Source organism: Stylophora pistillata, chromosome 1 (genome assembly GCF_964205215.1).
Source record: "Stylophora pistillata chromosome 1, jaStyPist1.2, whole genome shotgun sequence".
Classification (NCBI taxonomy): domain Eukaryota; kingdom Metazoa; phylum Cnidaria; class Anthozoa; order Scleractinia; family Pocilloporidae; genus Stylophora; species Stylophora pistillata.
This window is the reverse complement of record NC_142519.1, coordinates 32,721,212-32,740,746: the sequence shown is the minus strand read 5'-3', so window position 1 is coordinate 32,740,746 and position 19,535 is coordinate 32,721,212. Positions and strand designations below refer to the sequence as shown.

The following is a 19,535-nucleotide window of genomic DNA, read 5'->3' as shown; positions in this document are numbered from 1 at the left end:
AAATAGTTTCCTCCTCCTCCCAAGGGAATGAAAGGAAAGATGACCGTTTTGGGAGGGGAAGGGGTGGTAACAGATGAGTTGAGAGAAGAGGAGATCTGGAAAAGAATTTCCCAACGAGGGCGCATATGGCGCGTTACATACAAAGTGCGATAGCTTACATCATAGTTGGATACATACAACATTCAAAGGACACGACGTACCCATGATCTATGATATGGCTCGTCTCAAAGATTACGACTGCATCGGCTTTGATCTTGATCACACGTTCATTCAGTACAGACTTGATAATCTTTATCCGGTAAGTCATCGAGTTGATAGTCGAATGAGGTACTCGATTTGTATGGGTCTCAACTAGCTTGGCTTCAAGTACTTATTGTATATTTAGTTGACAACTAAGACAGTCCTCTTGTTGTAGATGATATACAGTTGTTTTGCGCAAGTCTTAGTGAAAGAAAAGGGGTACGATTGTAGCTTGCTGGAGGATAACTTTGAAGATTTCAAGGATTTCTGGTACGTGTTAGATCGCAATGGCCTTCCATTTGTAACTTACGCCTGTGATTTAAAAAACATAAACGCGTATAAACTGAGTATTTCATTATCACAAATATGGCGAAGCGTTGATGAAAAGAAAACCGCGGTCAGATGTACGTCCTCGTGTCTCCGACTTCTTTTTGTTTCGGTAGTGGTAGTGGGTCGGTGAGTACCGACTACCGACTACCGAAACAAACGACACCGCAACCCCTACGACTACAGCAACCATACCGTACATAAAAGGTATGTCTGAAAACATCTCGCGCATCTTACTACCCTTCAATATCCGCGTCGCCCACAAACCCATCACCACACTACGTCACTTACTAACCAACGTTAAAGACAAAGACGAACCGAGGAACAGACAGGGAACGATTTATAAGATCAATTGTTCCGACTGCCAAGCCTCCTACATCGGTGAGACTGGCAGAAACCTCACAACAAGACTGACTGAACACAGACGGGCGACGAGGAAAGGTGATGTCAGCAATCACATTGCTGAACACCATCGACTTACCAACCACAACATTGACTGGGACTCTGCGCAATGCCTAACCTACAGCACTGACTATTTTCAACGACTGACTCTGGAAAGCTGGTTTACTAACTTAGAACAGACTCCCCTAAACAGATGTCAACAACTACCCGCCCCATACAAACGACTCATTCACGACATAAACATCACAAACGACCGAAAAAGAACAACCTAGCTTTACCAACAGACCGAAACAGACCAATCACGAACGACTTACGTCACTTGAGTCTTACAGCCAATAACATCACGGCAAAACCAACCGATCATTTCACACGAACTGGAATAAGAACATTCTACTGACAACAATCACTCACTTGACTCTGATGATGACTTCCGCACAGGTTGTCGAAACGTCAGTCACTGCCACCGACAACAGTCCTTCTCAGGACTACACTCACCCGGACGATCAGACTACACCTTCACATGTTACCCCCGGGTTCAAACCATTTACTGCAAGGTTTCTCTGCTTCTTATATTGATTCCAGTTGTCATCAGTAGCATTTCTCTTAAATTTCCTGAAAAGTATGTTATGCCTGGAGATTGCAGAAGAGATTTCGGGAGTAATCCAGGGCAGTTGATCGCCTCTGATGTATTTCTTTTTGAAAGGCAAATGCTGATCAACAATGGTACCGTAATAAACAGACGATGCCAGTGCTCATAAATATCATCAGTGTCATCATATATGTAGGCTGAATCCCAGGGGATCTTGCCAAGATCCGCTACATAACTATCTCTATCGAATCCCTTCATACTCTGGTATTCAATGACTTTTGGTGGAGGTCGAGCAATTTTCTGCTTACGAATAGTGTAGATCAAGTCATGGTCACTGAGGCCTAGTTTCATTGTTCCACTTAAAGCAAAACGTTCCGGGTTACTAGTAAGGATGAGATCAATCAGTGACATAGAGCAGTTAGTTGTGCGAGTAGGTTCAGTAATTGTATTAGTCATACAAAAACAGTTACAAAACTCAGACAGGTGAGGATCTGGTTCAGAATTTCCAGCAGCAAGCATGTTAAAATTCAAATCACCAATGATGAGCAGCTCATTTCTGATGTTGTACAAAGTTTCAGCAGTAGAATATAATGATGGAAGAAAATCACTTGGCTTGTTTATAGTTGGAGACCTGTAGCATACTAGGACAATGAATCTTGAGTTGTTATGGCCCTTTACTTCGATACATATAGACTCCATACCTGATGGTTCCAGTTTTGATCTCCTATATGCAGACACACTGTTCTTGATGTACAGCAACAGGCCACCACCTCCCTTTTTCCAATCCCGCCTCAGCATCCTATAATGTGGGTGTTGCAGGAGAGAGTTATTATATGTAGAGTCTAGCTTGGTTTCCGAGATGGCGAGGATGTGAAATAGGCCTTCATTTAGTAATAATTTAACTTCATCAATCTTGTTCCAGATGCTATTAATGTTTAGGTGGGCGATAGACATGTTGTACTTATAATAGGACAGAATGTTCGTCTTGTAATTGGCTATTTCATCCACTTGAGGTTCGTCCATAGAGTCCAGGAAGGAATCAATAGAGGTATTAATCGTAGAGTTCAATGTTGTATTTGAGAATGGAAGAACTGATGATAAGCAGGGTGGACAGATCCAGCTAAAGTCATCCATCTGTTGGAATTCTCTGTACTGCTTTGGAGTAACATCACCACACTTCATGTGGCACCATGAGTCGCAGTGGTCACGGCTCAACGCTCGATGGTTTCGAGCAACAGTTTTGAGGCAAACAGTGCACTTTTCGGGTCCTAGATTAACACTGATTTCACCACTAACAATCAGACGAATTAGGTGAAAACTGCAGTTCGAATTTGAGTGGTAGTTGACTCTTAAAGCAAAGTATCCTTTACCCCGAGGGAAGGATCCAAGATGGCGAACATGCTTCCAAAGGCAGGCTTACTTATTCAGTGATGGCATTCCTCCTGTGTCGCCAACAGATTTTGACCTGGTGTGTTTTGGACCATTCCAAAAGCCTTTCAGTGTATTTTCACTCACATACGATAAAGTAAGCGCTAGAAAAATAAAAAATAGTCGGGAGCAAGGACAAGCTCGACTTCGCGCCATGCTGACCGCTAAGTCAAGGTTGTAGTCATTTCTCCATTTACCACAATCTGTATTGGATGGAAAAACTGTCTGAAGGATAAATATGCAAATTTTTCTTCAGGTATCTGTTTAAGACAAGTTTCCTTGTGCTTGCAGAAAGGGTGTTGACAAGAAAGGCATACTAATTGTTGCTCAGTCACGCATGCGGCCTTCTCACTAAGACTGCTGCTTGACTTGTAGACCAAAGGAATCTAAAGGAAGTGGGTTGTTCAAAATTGACTGAGTTTGCTATCTGTTTCTTTATATTTCTACTGTTTGTCTTTCTTGTGGACTCTCATAGGGTGGTCTACTTGTGTAGTTGACTGACAGATCACCAAGGGTTGATTGACAGTCAGCTGATAATCAGTGGATAATTGACTAATAAATGTTAGCTTTTGTCTTGGTTGAGATATGAGCTGATTGCTGGGATGTTAAGACATCCCATTACTGTCCGTCAGTGAGTATTGTTGGTGACCGGCCAACTATCTGTCAACGATACACTGTCACCCATTGACTGTCCAACTATCAACCGATATACCTGTGTCAGTGCCTTAGTCTTACAGTCTTGAAAATGTAACAAAATTGCTTTGCAAGATGCATGGCAGTCTAATCAAGTAGACAACTCTTGTGAGTTTTGTTTCTCTTCGGGAGAAATTATTGCACCAGTATTTAAAGGAAATATGTTACACGCAGTTGAATTCTGTTCACTTATTTTTGTCTGAATAAGTTTTGACTTGATGTAATAATAAACTATATTGTATGTGGTATAATTACCAATTTTGGATTTACTGGGAGAAGAAGGGTTGCTCCTCTACTCTACCTCCCAAAATAAACCCTATCAATGCAGCCATCTGTTTCTATTTTCCTTGGTAGGAGAATGGAAACTGTTCTCGGCAACAAAAACAAGGACATTCATGTACCATAATAGTCTCCCAAAATCTAAATTTCCAGCATTATCTTTTATGTTGTATCCAACCTGTACCAGCTGGTACTTTTGAAGTAAATATGAATATTATTGTGTTTATGTAATGAAGTTCAGCTCAAGAAAGTGTCTGACAAGAACTAAAGGATTAACAGCTCCAATAATATTTTGATTAAAAATTACATTAGTTACATATGTTTTACTCTTTCCATCAGGTTTTCTACTTGTTCCCTTTTATCAGGAATCTCTCAACAATTAAATGATTCTTGAAAAGTGATGTCTGTCATTCTCAACCTAATGGTATCTTTCTTTGGCAACTGACCTCAGAGTATGTTGTGTACTGGTAAATTAAAGTTGGATTACAGTCTGCTTATTAATAAGTAGACTTGTAATGAAACATATCATTTAACTACCAACATGGTTGGCTGTATTTCATCAATTTTTCAGCTTGAAAGGTTTGGTCCTGGATACCATAAAGGGAAATATTTTAAAACTTGGAGTAGATGGCATTATTTTAAGGTGGGTAAGAGTTACAGTAATGTTCTTAACTATATGAGACAAAATTAATGTATGAAATGGGATTAGTGAAATGTGATGCAAACATGTTAGTGACATATATGTATCACTGGCCACTAGAACAAGTTTTAGAATACATTATGATGCGACTCTAAAAAGATGTTATATTAATCAATGTTTCTTTATCTCAGGGCTTCACATGGTACTCAGCAGTTAACAAGGAAAGAGATTACTGATTATTATGGGGAAGAACAAATATGGCCAAAGTTTAGCAACCTGAAAGAAAATCCTATTCAGCATTGTATGTTAAAATGTGTATCAATCTTGTTTTTAATGAAACCAATTGGTAAAATTGCTGTACTAGCTACCAGAAGGATCAAATATAAGTCTTTGGTTGCACTATAATTACTGTGTGGAGAAATAGTTTGCCTCTTGTCAGAATGAACTGTAGTCTGTCACTTTCTCCTGATTGCATTTGGGCTCACTAGCCAGTAATGGTTAAACAAACTCACAAAAACATGACTTTGTATGTGCATAATTTACCAAGAGATTTGTTTTTAGCACTGCCCATTATCTCATGCAGTGAACAACATAAAACAGAACATACCTCTAGGGGCTTAGAGTCTGAGAAATATCCATATTTAAATCAACATTTGCTGACTCAAATTTTTGACGGGAAATTAAAAATGAAATGGAAAAGACTGAAAACAAAGTGTGTACGTGTAATCTCAGGTATGTGATATATATTCGAGCAAAATGTAAGTTTTAGTGCTCTGACCCTCACAAGATTATAGAGTTTTAATTTTCAGAGTGTTGGGCTATGAACACTATGAGTGATAGTTCATTGGTACAAAATGTCGCTAATTTGTAGATAGCAGGAAAGTATGAATGACAGTCAATGTCAAAAGTGTGGGAATTCAATACTCCCTTATATTATATCAATTCCTCACATGTATAGTGTTCATATTTTGATATTAATCTTTTACCATCTAAGATTGACTGCATGGGATCTAATTTCTCCTTATAGCATCACTGCTATATCAAACTTCAAGGTCATGAGAAAAAAGAAAAAGATCACCAACTTATTTAAAATGGGAAGCTTTTGATTATTTAACAATTTGTCTTTGTCAGTACCATAGGAAATGTCAAGGATTGGAGAATATGAATAAAGATTGTCAGTGCAGTTCTGTAGTTTTTAAAGAGTAGAAATCTTAGCAATCAGTGTCTTCCAAAAATACTAATTTATTAACTTGAGTCATTTCTTTTCAGCCAACATATTCAGAGTGTTTGAAAATTACTTTGATCTTCCAGTGATGGTTATATGCGCTCGTATCGTTGACACAATTGACAAAAAGGTAAATTAGATTTTGTTAATATTTAAGAAATCTATTAATATATTTTATTAGCATTAATAGAGTTGTCTTTAGAACCACATGCATACTCTAAAAATTCACTTTGTGTTGATGAACATGTTAAGTACCTGTTTAGCCTGGCAAAGAGGGACAGTTTGAATCACCCCTCTGATGAAGGAAACATTCCAAGTTGTGATGTTCAGAATGTCAATGTTCAGACTTATACAGAGCAGTGTTGTTAAAGAAATGGTATCCTAATAAACAAGATATTTGTGGATGGTATTACAGTCAAAGGCTGGAAAAAAGACTTATTATTTGTTTAAAAACCTTATCGGTTTCAAGTTTAAAAAGACTACTGCAAAGAATTAGAACCATTATACAGCAGCCTGACTCTGAAATGTCATATGTTATAGGTTCTTATATGGTGATGTTTTTTTATTCAACTCTTTTCTAGTTAAAAACAAGGGTCAAGTGCTACCTCTCATGTTTGATATATTACAGAGTCAAACTAAATTATTTGTACATTTGATTATCATTTTGTAAATTTTATTGTTTTCACAGTTTACCAAAAGCATATTTAATTATTTAAATGTTTGTAAAATGTTGATCATTTTGTCTCTTTTTCAACACTCAGTTTAATTTGACATTGAAAGTGATATGTGACATTATCTTTATTTACTAGTCTCCATTTCTCTTCTGTTAGTTTGGAAAACCAAAAGAGTATAGTTTTTGGCCTGATATAATATCCTCTTTACGGATAATTTTTAATCCATCATCATTTAAAATTGGTGAGTTATTTCAATGAATTACTATTTTTAAGATCGAGGTACTCAACCCATGAATAAATAATTGCTATGTATAATTATTATCTAGTGGCCTGCATCTTTTGCCACAAAGTTACTTTAATGAACTAGTGAATTGAAAGCAATTCATTAGGATAGACCTGTTTTTGGTTGAAACTTATACCTGTAGGTGATCACGCAGAAGGTGACTAAAAGTCAATAGTATGAAGTGTTTCAAGATTTCAGTAAATACCCTTGTGTCAACAGTTTTGCGGAACTAAATTTCTTCATAGCAACATTTTATTGTCACAAATACCCCAAAGGAAGGATTGTGTAAAATAATCCTTTAACTCCCAAGATCTGAATGTTAATTCTCCCCTCTAGCTGCCACACATTTCATTGTAAACTAGTTGTGAGAATTTGGTGCTAAATCAAGATAACAACTTCTACCTGATAAGTTTTAGTATTCTCATCATCTGTTTGCTGGATAATGTATGAATATTTAAGGGAGAAGTTACATGTTAATCACTTAAGAGAGTTTAAGGGTTAAAGTTGTGGTCATTCAGAGACATCTGAATTTGTTCTCCTTTCTTTTCAGACAAACAAGAACAGTACTTTTACAACCTGAAGAGAGATATATCCAAGTTTGTAAAACCTTCAACCCAGAAAATTATTAACTGGATCAAGTCAATGAAAGAGACACAACAAACAGTGTTCCTTCTTACAAATTCAGACATAGATTATACAAATCTCCTTATGAATTATGCAGTAGGGTAAGTGGATCAAAAACAGTTTGCCAAAATTCTCAAATTATTCATTATTCTAATTTATACTCCATTGGCTCTGACAGATTTTAACAAAAGTATGCCATTTGATTTGTGCTGTATGTGGCTAAGAACTGAGCCAATTTTTAGAAAATAATTAATTTGAAAGGAAACGGGATAAATCTCACTCAAAAAATCTTTTTTTTTTTCTTTTTTCCAAGAAAATATTATCTGTCAACTTCTTTTTCAGGTGTAGAAGGCCTGTTGGTATTATGGGCATAATTGCTGGAAACCCTAGAGTCCATTGTATAAAACTGTGTTGTCTTACACTGTTTTGATACACCTTCAAGATAACAATTATAATAATTTATGAAACTGTTTGTTTTGCCTGTTGACATTTCTGATGCTTGCACATGGGGCATGGGGAGGACGCAATCTCTAATTGTATTTAATATACACCTGGTTTAGTTAACTTTTTAAATGTTTGTTTGTTTGTTTTGGGTTTATTGTACTTTGTTCCTGACAAATTAAAGTAATGTAATCAACTTAGTTTTTTCATTAGATAGTAATTTATTGCTTCAAAACAGCCTTTCCTTTTCACACTGAATTTCTCCTGTGTTGTTCTCCACTCACAACACTATTTAATCATAAATGAGAATTTATTAATTTATAAGTATAAAATTGTTCCTCTGATCTTACAAAATATTCTGTTTCAGAGAGCACTGGCCAGAGATGTTTGACATGGTTGTGTGTGCTGCAGGCAAACCAGGTTTATTTTTGTCAACATTATATATAATTATATTAGCACTGTATATTTTATCTCCAGTAAGTTGTGATTAGTTTTTTACATGTTCTTTTACTTGTCTTAGTTGTGGAGGGAAAGAGAAGTTGCTTCCATTAAGTTTTACCATTATTCTGTTACCTGAGAGTTTACTGTGTTACATTGTACAATTACAGAAGCATGTTAAATGTTTCTTTTTGTTCTTACAATGTGTTTATTATTTTATTTTTCAGTACATTAAATAATTTTTTTTTTTTTTTACTTAAAAAGGATTTTTCAAGTCAGAAGAGCCACTCGTCAAGTTCCATGAACTTGGTAAGATGTTTTCATTAATAACTTTTTTGAGTGTTTGGTTTTAACATTGAACCTTACTTGACAGACTCATAGACAGACTGGCGGTTTGAGGCCAATCAAAGCCACTTGATAGTAATTTGCATGAAACAACCATTGTTACTTGTTGCTTAAAAATGAAATGTCCAGGATTAATTCCTTTTTATTAAATTAAGTTTTATCCCAATTAAGCAACTATTTTGTTATGTTAGGTTGCTGAATGGTGATTTTGAAAATTTTGGGCTCAGGGTCTGTTTATTTTTTTTAAAAAATATCATGTTTATCCTAGTCACTGTATTGTTTCTTAATTTCTGGAACGGTGCTCTTAGATGGTGAAAAGGAAGTTTGCCCTGTTCAAGAGCTACAAGAAAACAAGATGTACAGTAAAGGCAATCACAAGGATTTAACCATATTTCTGCAAAAGCAGACAAACCAGGATAAGCCAAAGGTGATTGTAATTACTACTAACAGTAGCTGTAGTTGTACATGTACATTTAGCTTAAGCTTACTGATATCAAACTTCATAAGACAACCAAAATAACATGTTCCCAAGTTCCGAATTGAAGTAATGAAGCTCCAAAACCAGTGACCCGTGGCAGAATTATATTTAATAATGGTGCAACAAAATCTCCTCAAAGGTGCTTCTGAAGTCTCTTTCTGAAACACATCTCACTACACCGACAGTGAATTCACTTTCTATCAATCTGTGAAAACATGCTTGATTTGAAGAAAATTGTCATTGCCAATTCACTTTGTTGCAAAATTGATGACAGTTGGTATATCACCCTTTTTGTCACTCTTTTATACAACACCTATAGGTCTTGTATTTTGGAGACAGCATCAGATCAGATATGTATCCATCAGTGGTCTTTGGTGATTGGAATGTTGTCACTGTGCTAGAAGAGATGGAATCTGAAGGAATGGTTATATGTCAAGATCAGGTATTTTTTTATCCTGCTTCAGGATGCAAAAAATAGTTGCTGATTGAAAGAGTTTTTAGTTTAGGCTAGTTCTGTAATGGCTTACTGGTACATGTGATTTATAGGTTTCAAATAAATATGCATTAATTATATTTGTAGCACTCTGCCAGGTATTTCTCAGTCACCAACCTGGAAAACTAAATTTTAAGTCAGTGAATTTGACTGTTGTGGCCTGCTTCTTTGTATTGATCCTTGCCAGAAAATGCAGTGATTTCACAGAAGAGATAGGTTAGCTGATGTTCATTGCAACTAACTTTATACAGCTTAGCTTAACTCACCAATCTGTTCTGTAAAAAAGCAGTGAAGTTTTAAGTTCAACAGCTACACTTATGAGTTCTTATGGTATTGTCACTTTAACTTGTTACATTCTCAGTACAAGCCAAGGTTTCTGCCATACGTAAAACAAATTCAATAACATGTATGTACAAGTTTCAAAAGAGTGATTGTTGTTGTTTTGAAAATGTCTGCATCAGGAGAATTTTCTTGAAGATGGTCCAAATTCCAAGAAAGCAAGACTGTTAGTGCGTGTAAGTTGAATAGTAAAAGCCACTATTAAATAATATTTTTTGGCTGAAATTTGATAAAGCCTTGAACTATATTGGGTGACAAAAGTCTTAGAACGTTCTACTTTACCTTTCGAATTTTTTCTACAACTTTTATTTATCTGGCTCCCTCTCACCCACTTCAATGTTGTCTGGTGCTGACAAAGTGCTTAGACAGACAACTTGAGTTGGGGGAAAGGAGAGACTGTATGGTAAAATTATTAGAGATAAATTAAAAGATTTCAGTTTATTATGTTGATTGGAGCGTTGTTGACCGCATAATAAGGGGAGGTGTGCCATCTACTTTTGCCAGGCACTGTTACAGTAGGTGTACAGACCAGAGCAGAGTCAATAGACTTTGCTCCCTAAGAATGTTGTGAGGTACAGATGTATGACATTTCAGTGTCTGTATCCCCCAATAGGACTTGGAGATTGAAAGCTGCAAGGAAGAGGTTCTGTTGTCAAACCAGTGGGGTTCATTCTTTGTGCATGCTGATACATGTCAAGATAAAGTTACTGACTGTAAAGCAGATAGAGATCATGGCCTTGAGAAAAAATTTGGAAGGAAAGAAATGAACACTTTCTGTGGAAATTTGATACAGAAATATAGCACTTTTGTAATTCCACGGCTAGACTTCATTACAGGTTAGTGTGATTTGTGTTCTCTGCTTTTCTTTTTACATTCAGTCATACTTTGCAGACCATTTGAAACTGTTAACAGTAGTTCTAACAGAAGATGAAAAGCAAATACACATATTTCAAATTATAAACCTGAGAAAGGTAGACTAAAAATTTAACCCTTTAAATTCCAAAATACATGAACACCTAACCCTTCTGTGATATCCATACATTAACCAGCAAACTGGTTATGAGAATACTCAAACATAATAGTTGTTATCTCAATCCAACACCAAATTCTCATAACTAATTTATGAGGTTATGTGTAGCTTACCTGCAAACAATAGCTTTGTGATGATGTATGGCCAAGCTTCAAGAACACATTGTCAAATACTGCTATAATTACAATTTTTTTGTTTGTTTCCTTAGAACTGCCTCTGGACTATACATTTGAAGCCTTCAGTCCCTCAAAGGGAGGTTTCTATCCTGGAAGTCCAAAGTCACTTCATTCATGACAAAAGGATTAATGTTTCTTAACCTTTGGTATGCATGTAATTCTCAATCGTGTACTCACTCCTCATGTGTCCATTGTAGTTTCTGGCAATCTCTGCTGTTTTGGGCTTGCTTTGCCTTTACTATTTGCAATGTATGTGTAAAATGTTCATATTTCCAAATATTTAGTGGTGTAAATTGACCATATTTCAGTCCCCATACTATTCCTTATAGCATGTTCAAATTCTCAGCAGTTCCTCACTTACATAACACCGTGTCGCACAATGCTGACACTTTCATGCTCACTTCTTCTCAAGATGTGAGCTTAGGACGCCTGTGCTTTGATGTTAAGGCTGGAATCAACATAATTAAAAAATGAAAAATTATTTGACATCTTTCTGTACCAATCAGAAGTCAAAGCCAGGGATGCAAAGTGACTAAAAGTGTTCATGGTATGCGTAGGAAAAAAGGACAAATTCAAAATGAACTTGTCAATAAATGACCTATGGAGTGCACTTGTTGTCATAAATGTTGAAGGAACTTCACATACCACAACCAACACACTCCCAGGGACATACAATGACACTTACTCTTCACTGTGACTGAATTACCTCACAAGGTGTTTTATATCAATTTTTAATGCAGTTACAGCATTGTCCCAATTTTCAAATAGTGCACCATAAATAATCAGACTAGAAAAATATAATATTTGTGTCACAAGTGTAAACTTAAAGATATAATTACAACATTCTCATTTTGGATCCCACTTTACGCATAAAAGAATGTATTTTCTTGCTTGACAATAGAACTGTACTTCACTTAAATAAGAACTCTAATACACCAGCTTTGAGTAAATAAGCCACGGAGAGTGGTCACTACATGTGAAAAAGTCCTCTACAAAGTTGAAAATTACCAATTGAGGTCCTTTGAGGAAAATTCTAGAAACCTTACTTTTCAGTACCATGATGATCAATTTTTAATCCACATCCTCTAATCCTGTTTTTTCTTTATCAACCAAACTTTAATTATTATAGAAAAACTCTTTTCAAGAAATTATTAAATAAAATTATAATTTACTTTTCTTCTTAATAATTATCCCTTGTATTATGCTTAATACATAAAATAAGTCAGTGGATGAATGATGAATGTTACTAAAATTTATACTATCAAGATCAATTCAATTAGTCACTTGGCTATCTTTGTTGTCTTTCATTCTTGTCTTCAGTTCAAGCAAAGCACCAACAGCTCCAAAATAACCCTACGAACAATAATTCAAAATTAGTTACCAGAACACATGTAAACCTAAAATTAATTGAGCAAGGGTAGATTTAGGGGAGGGGAGATGGAGGTGTAAACCCCCACCCACTGAGATGACCTGCAGCTTTCTAATAATTATAACCTCACAGTTATACAAAATCTGCCAAGTATTCGCAGCAATTCACATTGTTATTTCGTATTCAAAGGCCTTGTTCTTCATTACATCATTTCTTTGTGGTGCAACCCCTCCTAAAGAAAAATCCTGGACCCATCCTGTAGAGGTTTCTTATTTTCATATTTTTCATAAAGGCAACATCAATATGCCTACCTCATGCACTAGAAATAGAGCTTTCATCATTCCTTTGGACCAATAATCCATTGCATAAGCAAGCAGCTTCATGGCTATTGTGTTACAGCGAAGGAAGTTGCCCACAAATACCACACATTCTACCTTCTGAAATTGTTATGAACAGAATTTAATATTGTGAGTCATAAGTAGTAAGGCACCCAAGAGGCTGTTCACCACCTTCACTTTGTCTCTAGATCTTATACTACTTTAAACTGTCACAGTTCAGGGGTGTAGCCAGGGGAGGGTTCCAGGGGTTCCAGAACCCCCCCACAAGAGGGCAGTTACTATTCCCCTTCTAGACCATCTAAAATCAGAGACGAAAACACACTTCAATCCTACTAACGATGCTGTCTTGTTCAGCCTCTTTAATCTTCTTCCTGAGCAGGTAGCCGTCAGGGACAGAAATCCTGACATTGGAGCAGCGCTAGAGTTTTATGAGAACGACCTTCCTTCTCCTCATGTCATTTTGATGTCGAGCTCCTGTGATGGAAGAGAAAGTGGTGCAGCACTGAGGACGCCGACCTTCCTACCAGTGCCATTCACACACTCACAACATGTGATCGAGTGTTCTTTCCTTACATCCACACCTTGATCCACATTTTGTGCACGTTGCCGATAACGTCAGCTGAATGTGAGCGCTCATTCAGTACACTCCAAGGTTAAAAACATACCTGAGGTCAACCATGTGAAGCGAGCGAGAGTCTGGGCTGGTGTTGATGAACATCAATTACCACCAAGATATAAATATTGAGGAAGTGATAAACATGTTCGCTCAACGGCAACCAAGGCGTCTTCTGTTTGCATAGTGTAAACACCAAGTCTTGTACGTACGTAATGTAAGGATTTTAGAACCGTTTTCGTTGGAACCAATTTGGAACCCTCTCCTAGAAATCCTGGCTACGCCCCTGCAGTTGGTCTATGACACAGATGATGACACTTTTTTACATTACAGCACTCACATGATTGACAGCACACATTCTTGCAATTGAACCAATGTTGTTAGTTATGGTGACAAGCATGGCTCTTGCTAAATCATTTTTGCTGACTGCAGATCTGTTCTGTTCACAGCACATCTTCCCAAAACTTGATAACACAAAATTTCACATTTAAATAAAATGATAAATAATAATTATTAATTTGTAAGTCAGACTTATCACCACTTATTGAAAACAAAATGATTTTAATTATCAACCCTTTAACTCCCAAGATCTAACAGTCAATTCTCCCCTCTGGCTGCAACATATTTCATTGTAAATTGGTTATGAGAATTTCAACAAGTGTTAACACTTTCTAAATTCTTACTCGCATAGTCTTATTCACGAGAGATATACCTGCTTGCAACTGTATCTCCTGGTAAACCAAACTTAGAATAATCCCCACCATAGATATCTCGAACCAATTTATCAACTTTTGTGCTGTCACCCTCCTCTGCCATGGAAAGAGCTTCATCAAATGACGAGCAGCCAGTTAACAAGTAACAAAGGCCAAGAAATGTTCCACCTCCAAGACTAAAGGACAAAAAGTGAAAGAAGTTAACCATAGATCTAATGGTCAAGAACAAAGTTATCTTTCATCAATAATTTACACCTAACATGCCTCTGACCAATTCTCTAATATATCAATGCTGTCCTTTAAGCCTCGATCCACTTCCCAAGATCTGATTGTTAATTCTCCCCTCCAGCTGCTACACATTTGTTTACAGTTCATCTTAGAGAATTTGGTGTTAGATCAAGATAACAACTTCTACCCAATAGGTTTGAGTATTCTGATTACCTGTTTGCTGGAAAATGTATGAATACATGTTAATCACATCTGAGAGTTTAAGGGTTAATTACTGCTGCTGCAAGTTTTAAACCAAGGGTTCTCAATAAGTGCTGGCTGCTGACTAAAAAGCTGACTTCCTTGACTTCTGAGCTGCCTCCTTTAATAACAAGTATCAGTGAACAGTAAACTGTTAAAACTAATTACAACAAGTCACTGCAGCTACAAAGAAATTCATGAATAGACAACTTTATTGAAAGCCACTTTTGCATTTTACAAAAACATATTCAACATGCTTTAATTTACATTGACTCACTAGTTCAACAGTCATCCAATCTGTACCTTCTGCATGCTTATCTAGCCAACCAACAGCCATATTTGTTTAAACATACCTCCAACACAATACATGAAATAGCATTTCAGAGCCTCTACATTTGAAAAATAATATTTTGTGAGGGAGCACGCCAAGACCCCATGAGGAAACTCTCAAAGTTTTAGTTGTCTACTCCATGTAGCTAGCCATCCACTACCTGTCAGTGACTAATTGAGAACCCTAGAGACCACAATCTTGACAACAATCTGTTGTCAATATTATACTACAGATGATAAAATAAAATTTTTAATAAATAACACAATGGTGTATAATGCAAATTTTGCATCATACACCATTGCATTATATATTATAATTTGATTTTTAAAAAATGCCATTTTGCAGGAGCTGACTGCAGTCACAGAGAAACAACATGCAGCTAATTCTAAAACTTTACCTGGTACCACTTATCCTTGAAAACTTTTCTGCAGACTCTACTGACAAAATACTGACTCCAGAACCAATGTTTACCACAAGATAGGGATAAGGATTCAAGTCAAAGTTATATGGTACTTTTTCAGACTTCTCTAAACAGTGCAGGTTGTTCCAGTAATAGCATTCATTTAGGCAGGAAGAGTTGATAAAGTGTATGCCATGAATGAGACACTCAAGTTCGTCATACTTCACAAGTTGTACACCCAGGATCTGCAAGGTTTATATGTTCAAAGAATTCAGGCTGGCTTGAAGAATAAACTCAGTGATTAATAATGAGAGCTGGAGCTTTTAATGTTAGTCGAGTGTTTCTTCTGAGAAAAATTAGAAAAGAAAAACAATTTCTTTTTGGAAAAACTGTTTTTCAACACTTAAGGGCTACACTAATGCTGCAACAAACAATTTTTTAGCTGATCAAGTTCATGTAACAGGTCAAATGTAACTTTAGCGAGTGGCTTGAATGTCTGATATTGCACAAATGAATTGGCAATGTGTCTTTCCAAATTACAATTTACAGCATCCCTGTAACCATGCCTTTGCATAATAAATTTAGTGAAGTTGTTCAGGTTAGGGTGTTAAACTTTTATGTGTGTTACTTTTTAACATTTAACTGATACGTAGAGTACCTAAGGTAGTTTTTTTATAAAAAGTAATACCTTTCTGAAAACAAAATCAAACCTAAAGAATAAGAAAGATGGCAAGTTTTGAGCTCAGTAAAGAAATTAATAGAAAGATGTTTTTGTCTAGTCACAAGTGTAAGACAGAGAAAAATTCTGAGTCCCCATTAGGAATCGAATCTTAGACCTTCGGATTCCGCACTCTTTGCTGTATGCAAAACGTGTGTCAAATAAGAACATCACCATATAGTCGCTGCGGCTCAGTGGAAGAGCACTGGAGCATAGAATCTGAAGGTCTGAGGTTCAATTTCTCATGGCGACTCGGAATTGTTAATTTTTCCTATGCTCATGACTAGACTAAAAGCATCTTTCTGTAAAAAACATACCTCTTTAAAATCCTTTTCAAATTTGAATGCTCCTCCACCTGTTGCACACACCTTGTCATTCAGGACTGATGCATTTAATTCTTCAGCAAGTAAAAGAAATTTTCCCACCACATCAGTTGAAAATCTAATGAAATGCAAATGTCCTCTTCTTCCTCCCAAAACCACATTTTCCATTGCCAACCTTTCATCTCTAGCTCCTGTTTCTCCATAATTTACATTTGACTTGATAAAATCTTGTATTGCCTCCAAGCCAACTTTGTCTTGTCCATTACAGTTTATTTGTGAATTGCAGGGCTCAAAGTACACTAATTTGACCAAGCTTCCTCCGATATCCACGCCAAAGCAGGGAAGTTGAGCTAGGGGAAAAAACATTTAATACTATATTTTTTTGACAGAGTGGCTTGTTGACTTTTTAATGTTAGAGTATATGGTCTGGTTCTATCAACAAACAGTTGATTTCTTCTTCCACTGTGCAAGGCAGTGCTCTAAGGAAAATTGAATGGAGCCCTGCAGTGCTCTGAAACTGTGAAATCCAGGGTGCCCAGCATATGCTTTGTATGAAAAAACTAAAATTGGGCACTGCTAGACCACAGCCTTGACTATGTTTCACTGATGAAAATTTATTTATTAAAATTCATAATTAAGTTCAATGCACGTGCTATTTATGTTTACTGTTGCACAAATGCTTTATTTAAATTCATATATCATAAGAAATATTGCAATGTTTGTTACATAAATCATTTAATTTAAGATGTATAATCTAGGTTTTTTCAGTTGTTCAGTTGAGTTCAACCAAGCAAACCAGTCACTTGCCAGTCACTTGGACCTTGGTTTTCTTTTCGACCAAACACACTGTGGCATAAATGGTTTCCCATCTTCAATTAGATTAAACCTTCCTAGTATCTGAGGCAAGGTTTGAAAATTTGTAAATAACACAAGGGGTTAATATCACTGGGATCTTCCCAGGTATTAGTTGGGAAATACATGTATTTAGTCCCCTGCTACAGTGTATGTTCAGACCTTGTGCTTGCAGGCAACAATATTTGATAGATTATTACTAAATAAATTAAATGTGAAGCAAGTCATATTCACTAGTGATATCAAGTAAAATTGGGATATATGGGAAAGAAATGTATCATTTGCCAGTATATCTTGCAATAAAATTAATACAAGGTCAAATATTTATACCAAGGTTGGGATAAAAAGGAAATTAGGATTCAACTAAGGTAGAAATTTTTAACTGAGCTTAATATTCATTGTAAAATTTAAAAAAAAAAACAGATACTGTTTAAGATTAAGGACAAGTGAAACTGAAATGCCACCTTTAGTGAGATGGGAAAAAAAGGCACAGTATAATACTTACAGCGTTTCCTCATAGTGTCAGACCTTCAAGAGACTTACAGTAAACAAAAGAAATATCTTACAGCTGTGGGCGAAATTAAGAGGCCATAGCAGTTTCCCTAATGCACTACCACACTAGTTTTTGCACTTGGTGTTAGGGTTAGGGTTAGGTTAGAAAATTTGAAAAAACATAATACAGTGTATGCGGTAATTTTAGCCATGACAACAAGACTCGCCTAGAATTCATAAAATATTAATTGATTTCCCTAATGAATACAAATTAATTTATTTCCTTATTACTACAAGTTTTACTCCTTTTTGAGTTAATGTTTTTGGTACTTGGTCTCCAGTATAAGAGGTTCTGATCCCATAACTTAAAAGATTTTTTTTTCTTCCATAACATTAATGGTTCCATAAGTGGGCAGCCACTTTTGCACATCAAAATATAGAGTAATAAATGCTTAGCTAAATTAACTAAAAACCTCAATTCATAAAATCTTCCCTAAGTCTACATCAATAGACCTCTCAAGTTTATATCATGGTTTATTTACCAATTTAAGCCAATGTGATAATACTCTGGAGAAGCGTTTTTCCGACTTTCGCCTTATTCCCGTTTATGTAGGCACAATTTACAAATGACAAAGCTGCGAAATTCCCCCGAGACCTGAAATGGATAAACAAAGCATGAAAGCTTAAGAGGTCTACGTTGGAAGATAGTAGAGGTACATTTATAATAGCTTATCAGCCCAGAGCTTAGAAGCCCACAGGAATTTTTAACTCGACATTCTACTTTAATACACATTTGTACACACACACACACACACACACACACACACACACACACACACACACACACACACACACACACACACACACACACACTCATATATATGCACACCTACAGTAAAATGAGGACAACAAGCCTTGGGTAAAACTTTGTTCAGTCAATGATTATGCAATTTTGACCTTGCAACTGTAGCCTATACAGTAAATTACGCTAAATCTTGAAGAAGTTTAAACAAGAGACTTGTAAGCTTATAATACAAATAACGTGTTGTCTTCGAAAGATAAATGTGATTTGTGACCAACCTTTACTCATTTCAGATCTCAGGTACTTCGTTTTGGCCTGACTTCACTTTATTCACGTCAGACACGTCACGCTCCTCAGTTGCATCGTGTCACGTTTCACATCATGAGATTTACACATGACCACATTGTAAGGTTCGAAAGTACCCCGTAAAAAAACACGCTTATTTTCCGTCATTTCAAAGGCCATAAGTCGTGTCCACTAATGACCACCTTATCATCTAAAGTCACACAACTGCTTTATCTGGGGTGACAAGTTTTAAGTGACAGTGTACAAGTGTTCGCGGCGATCATGAATGCGGCGATCATGAACCTCAGCCACAGGAACTCCACACAAACGGCGTGTGTGGTCGTTTGTTCGAAATATAAAGAGATGTATGGGAGAATATTGAAGAGTCGTAAAATCGTAAACTTATATCAAGGAATGTCTATGTTAAGGCTCAAAATAAATGTAAACCTACCTCACTTGCTGTGTATTGTCGTTTCTGTGGTTCTAAATGGCGATTTGGTAGATTTTGCGTTGACTGTTACTTTACTGTCTCCTTCTTATACACAGCAAGTGAGGTAGGTTTATATTTATTTTGAGCCTTAACATAGACATTCCTTGATATAAGTTTACGATATTACGACTCTTCAATATTCTCCCATACATTTCTTTATATTTCGATCAAACGACCAGACACGCCGCTTGTGTGGG

General features: G+C 36.3%; 2 protein-coding genes across 7 annotated transcripts; one reads left to right on the top strand and one right to left on the bottom strand.

The window, feature by feature from the left end:
• The first annotated feature begins 91 nt into the window (after nucleotides 1-91).
• On the top strand, nucleotides 92-15,973 carry LOC111324451 (5'-nucleotidase domain-containing protein 1). Of its 4 annotated transcripts, XM_022928007.2 has the most exons (15): nucleotides 94-298; nucleotides 416-510; nucleotides 4,530-4,601; nucleotides 4,790-4,899; nucleotides 5,868-5,953; nucleotides 6,654-6,738; nucleotides 7,331-7,505; nucleotides 8,213-8,265; nucleotides 8,548-8,592; nucleotides 8,937-9,055; nucleotides 9,426-9,548; nucleotides 10,061-10,114; nucleotides 10,552-10,774; nucleotides 11,177-11,290; nucleotides 15,322-15,973. In XM_022928007.2, exons 1-14 carry the CDS (start codon nucleotides 203-205, stop codon nucleotides 11,260-11,262), a joined length of 1,422 nt encoding a protein of 473 aa, XP_022783742.2. In that variant the 5' UTR covers nucleotides 94-202; the 3' UTR covers nucleotides 11,263-11,290; nucleotides 15,322-15,973. The 4 variants fall into 4 exon arrangements, with proteins under 4 accessions (XP_088608292.1, XP_088608299.1, XP_022783742.2 ...); XM_088752166.1 differs by lacking the exon at nucleotides 11,177-11,290 and having other exon boundaries at nucleotides 92-298; XM_022928006.2 differs by lacking the exon at nucleotides 15,322-15,973 and having other exon boundaries at nucleotides 11,177-11,754.
• Nucleotides 11,837-19,220, bottom strand: LOC111324452 (pantothenate kinase 3). Of its 3 annotated transcripts, XM_088752192.1 has the most exons (8): nucleotides 18,842-19,220; nucleotides 18,304-18,416; nucleotides 16,412-16,767; nucleotides 15,374-15,621; nucleotides 14,177-14,353; nucleotides 13,805-13,928; nucleotides 12,825-12,950; nucleotides 11,837-12,497 (listed from the first exon to the last, which is right to left on the bottom strand). In XM_088752192.1, the coding sequence occupies exons 3-8, from the start codon at nucleotides 16,583-16,585 to the stop codon at nucleotides 12,417-12,419; spliced, it is 930 nt and encodes a 309-aa protein (XP_088608318.1). In that variant the 5' UTR covers nucleotides 16,586-16,767; nucleotides 18,304-18,416; nucleotides 18,842-19,220; the 3' UTR covers nucleotides 11,837-12,416. The 3 variants fall into 3 exon arrangements, with proteins under 3 accessions (XP_088608318.1, XP_022783745.2, XP_022783744.2); XM_022928010.2 differs by lacking the exon at nucleotides 18,304-18,416; XM_022928009.2 differs by lacking the exons at nucleotides 18,304-18,416; nucleotides 18,842-19,220 and adding an exon at nucleotides 17,775-17,928.
• Nucleotides 19,221-19,535: the final 315 nt, after the last annotated feature.

Bases quoted from the DNA above. Each gene is read 5' to 3' on its own strand.
- LOC111324451 (XM_022928007.2), top strand. From the start codon at position 203: ATGATCTATGATATGGCTCGTCTCAAAGATTACGACTGCATCGGCTTT. The intron at 4,900-5,867 runs GTATGTTAAAAT...ATTTCTTTTCAG, and splicing joins AGAAAATCCTATTCAGCATT to CCAACATATTCAGAGTGTTT. The intron at 10,775-11,176 runs GTTAGTGTGATT...TTGTTTCCTTAG, and splicing joins ACGGCTAGACTTCATTACAG to AACTGCCTCTGGACTATACA.
- LOC111324452 (XM_022928009.2), bottom strand. The intron at 13,929-14,176 runs GTATATCTCTCG...TGTGTTATCAAG, and splicing joins GGAGATACAGTTGCAAGCAG to TTTTGGGAAGATGTGCTGTG. The intron at 12,951-13,804 runs GTGAGTGCTGTA...TAACAATTTCAG, and splicing joins GAATGTGTGCTGTCAATCAT to AAGGTAGAATGTGTGGTATT.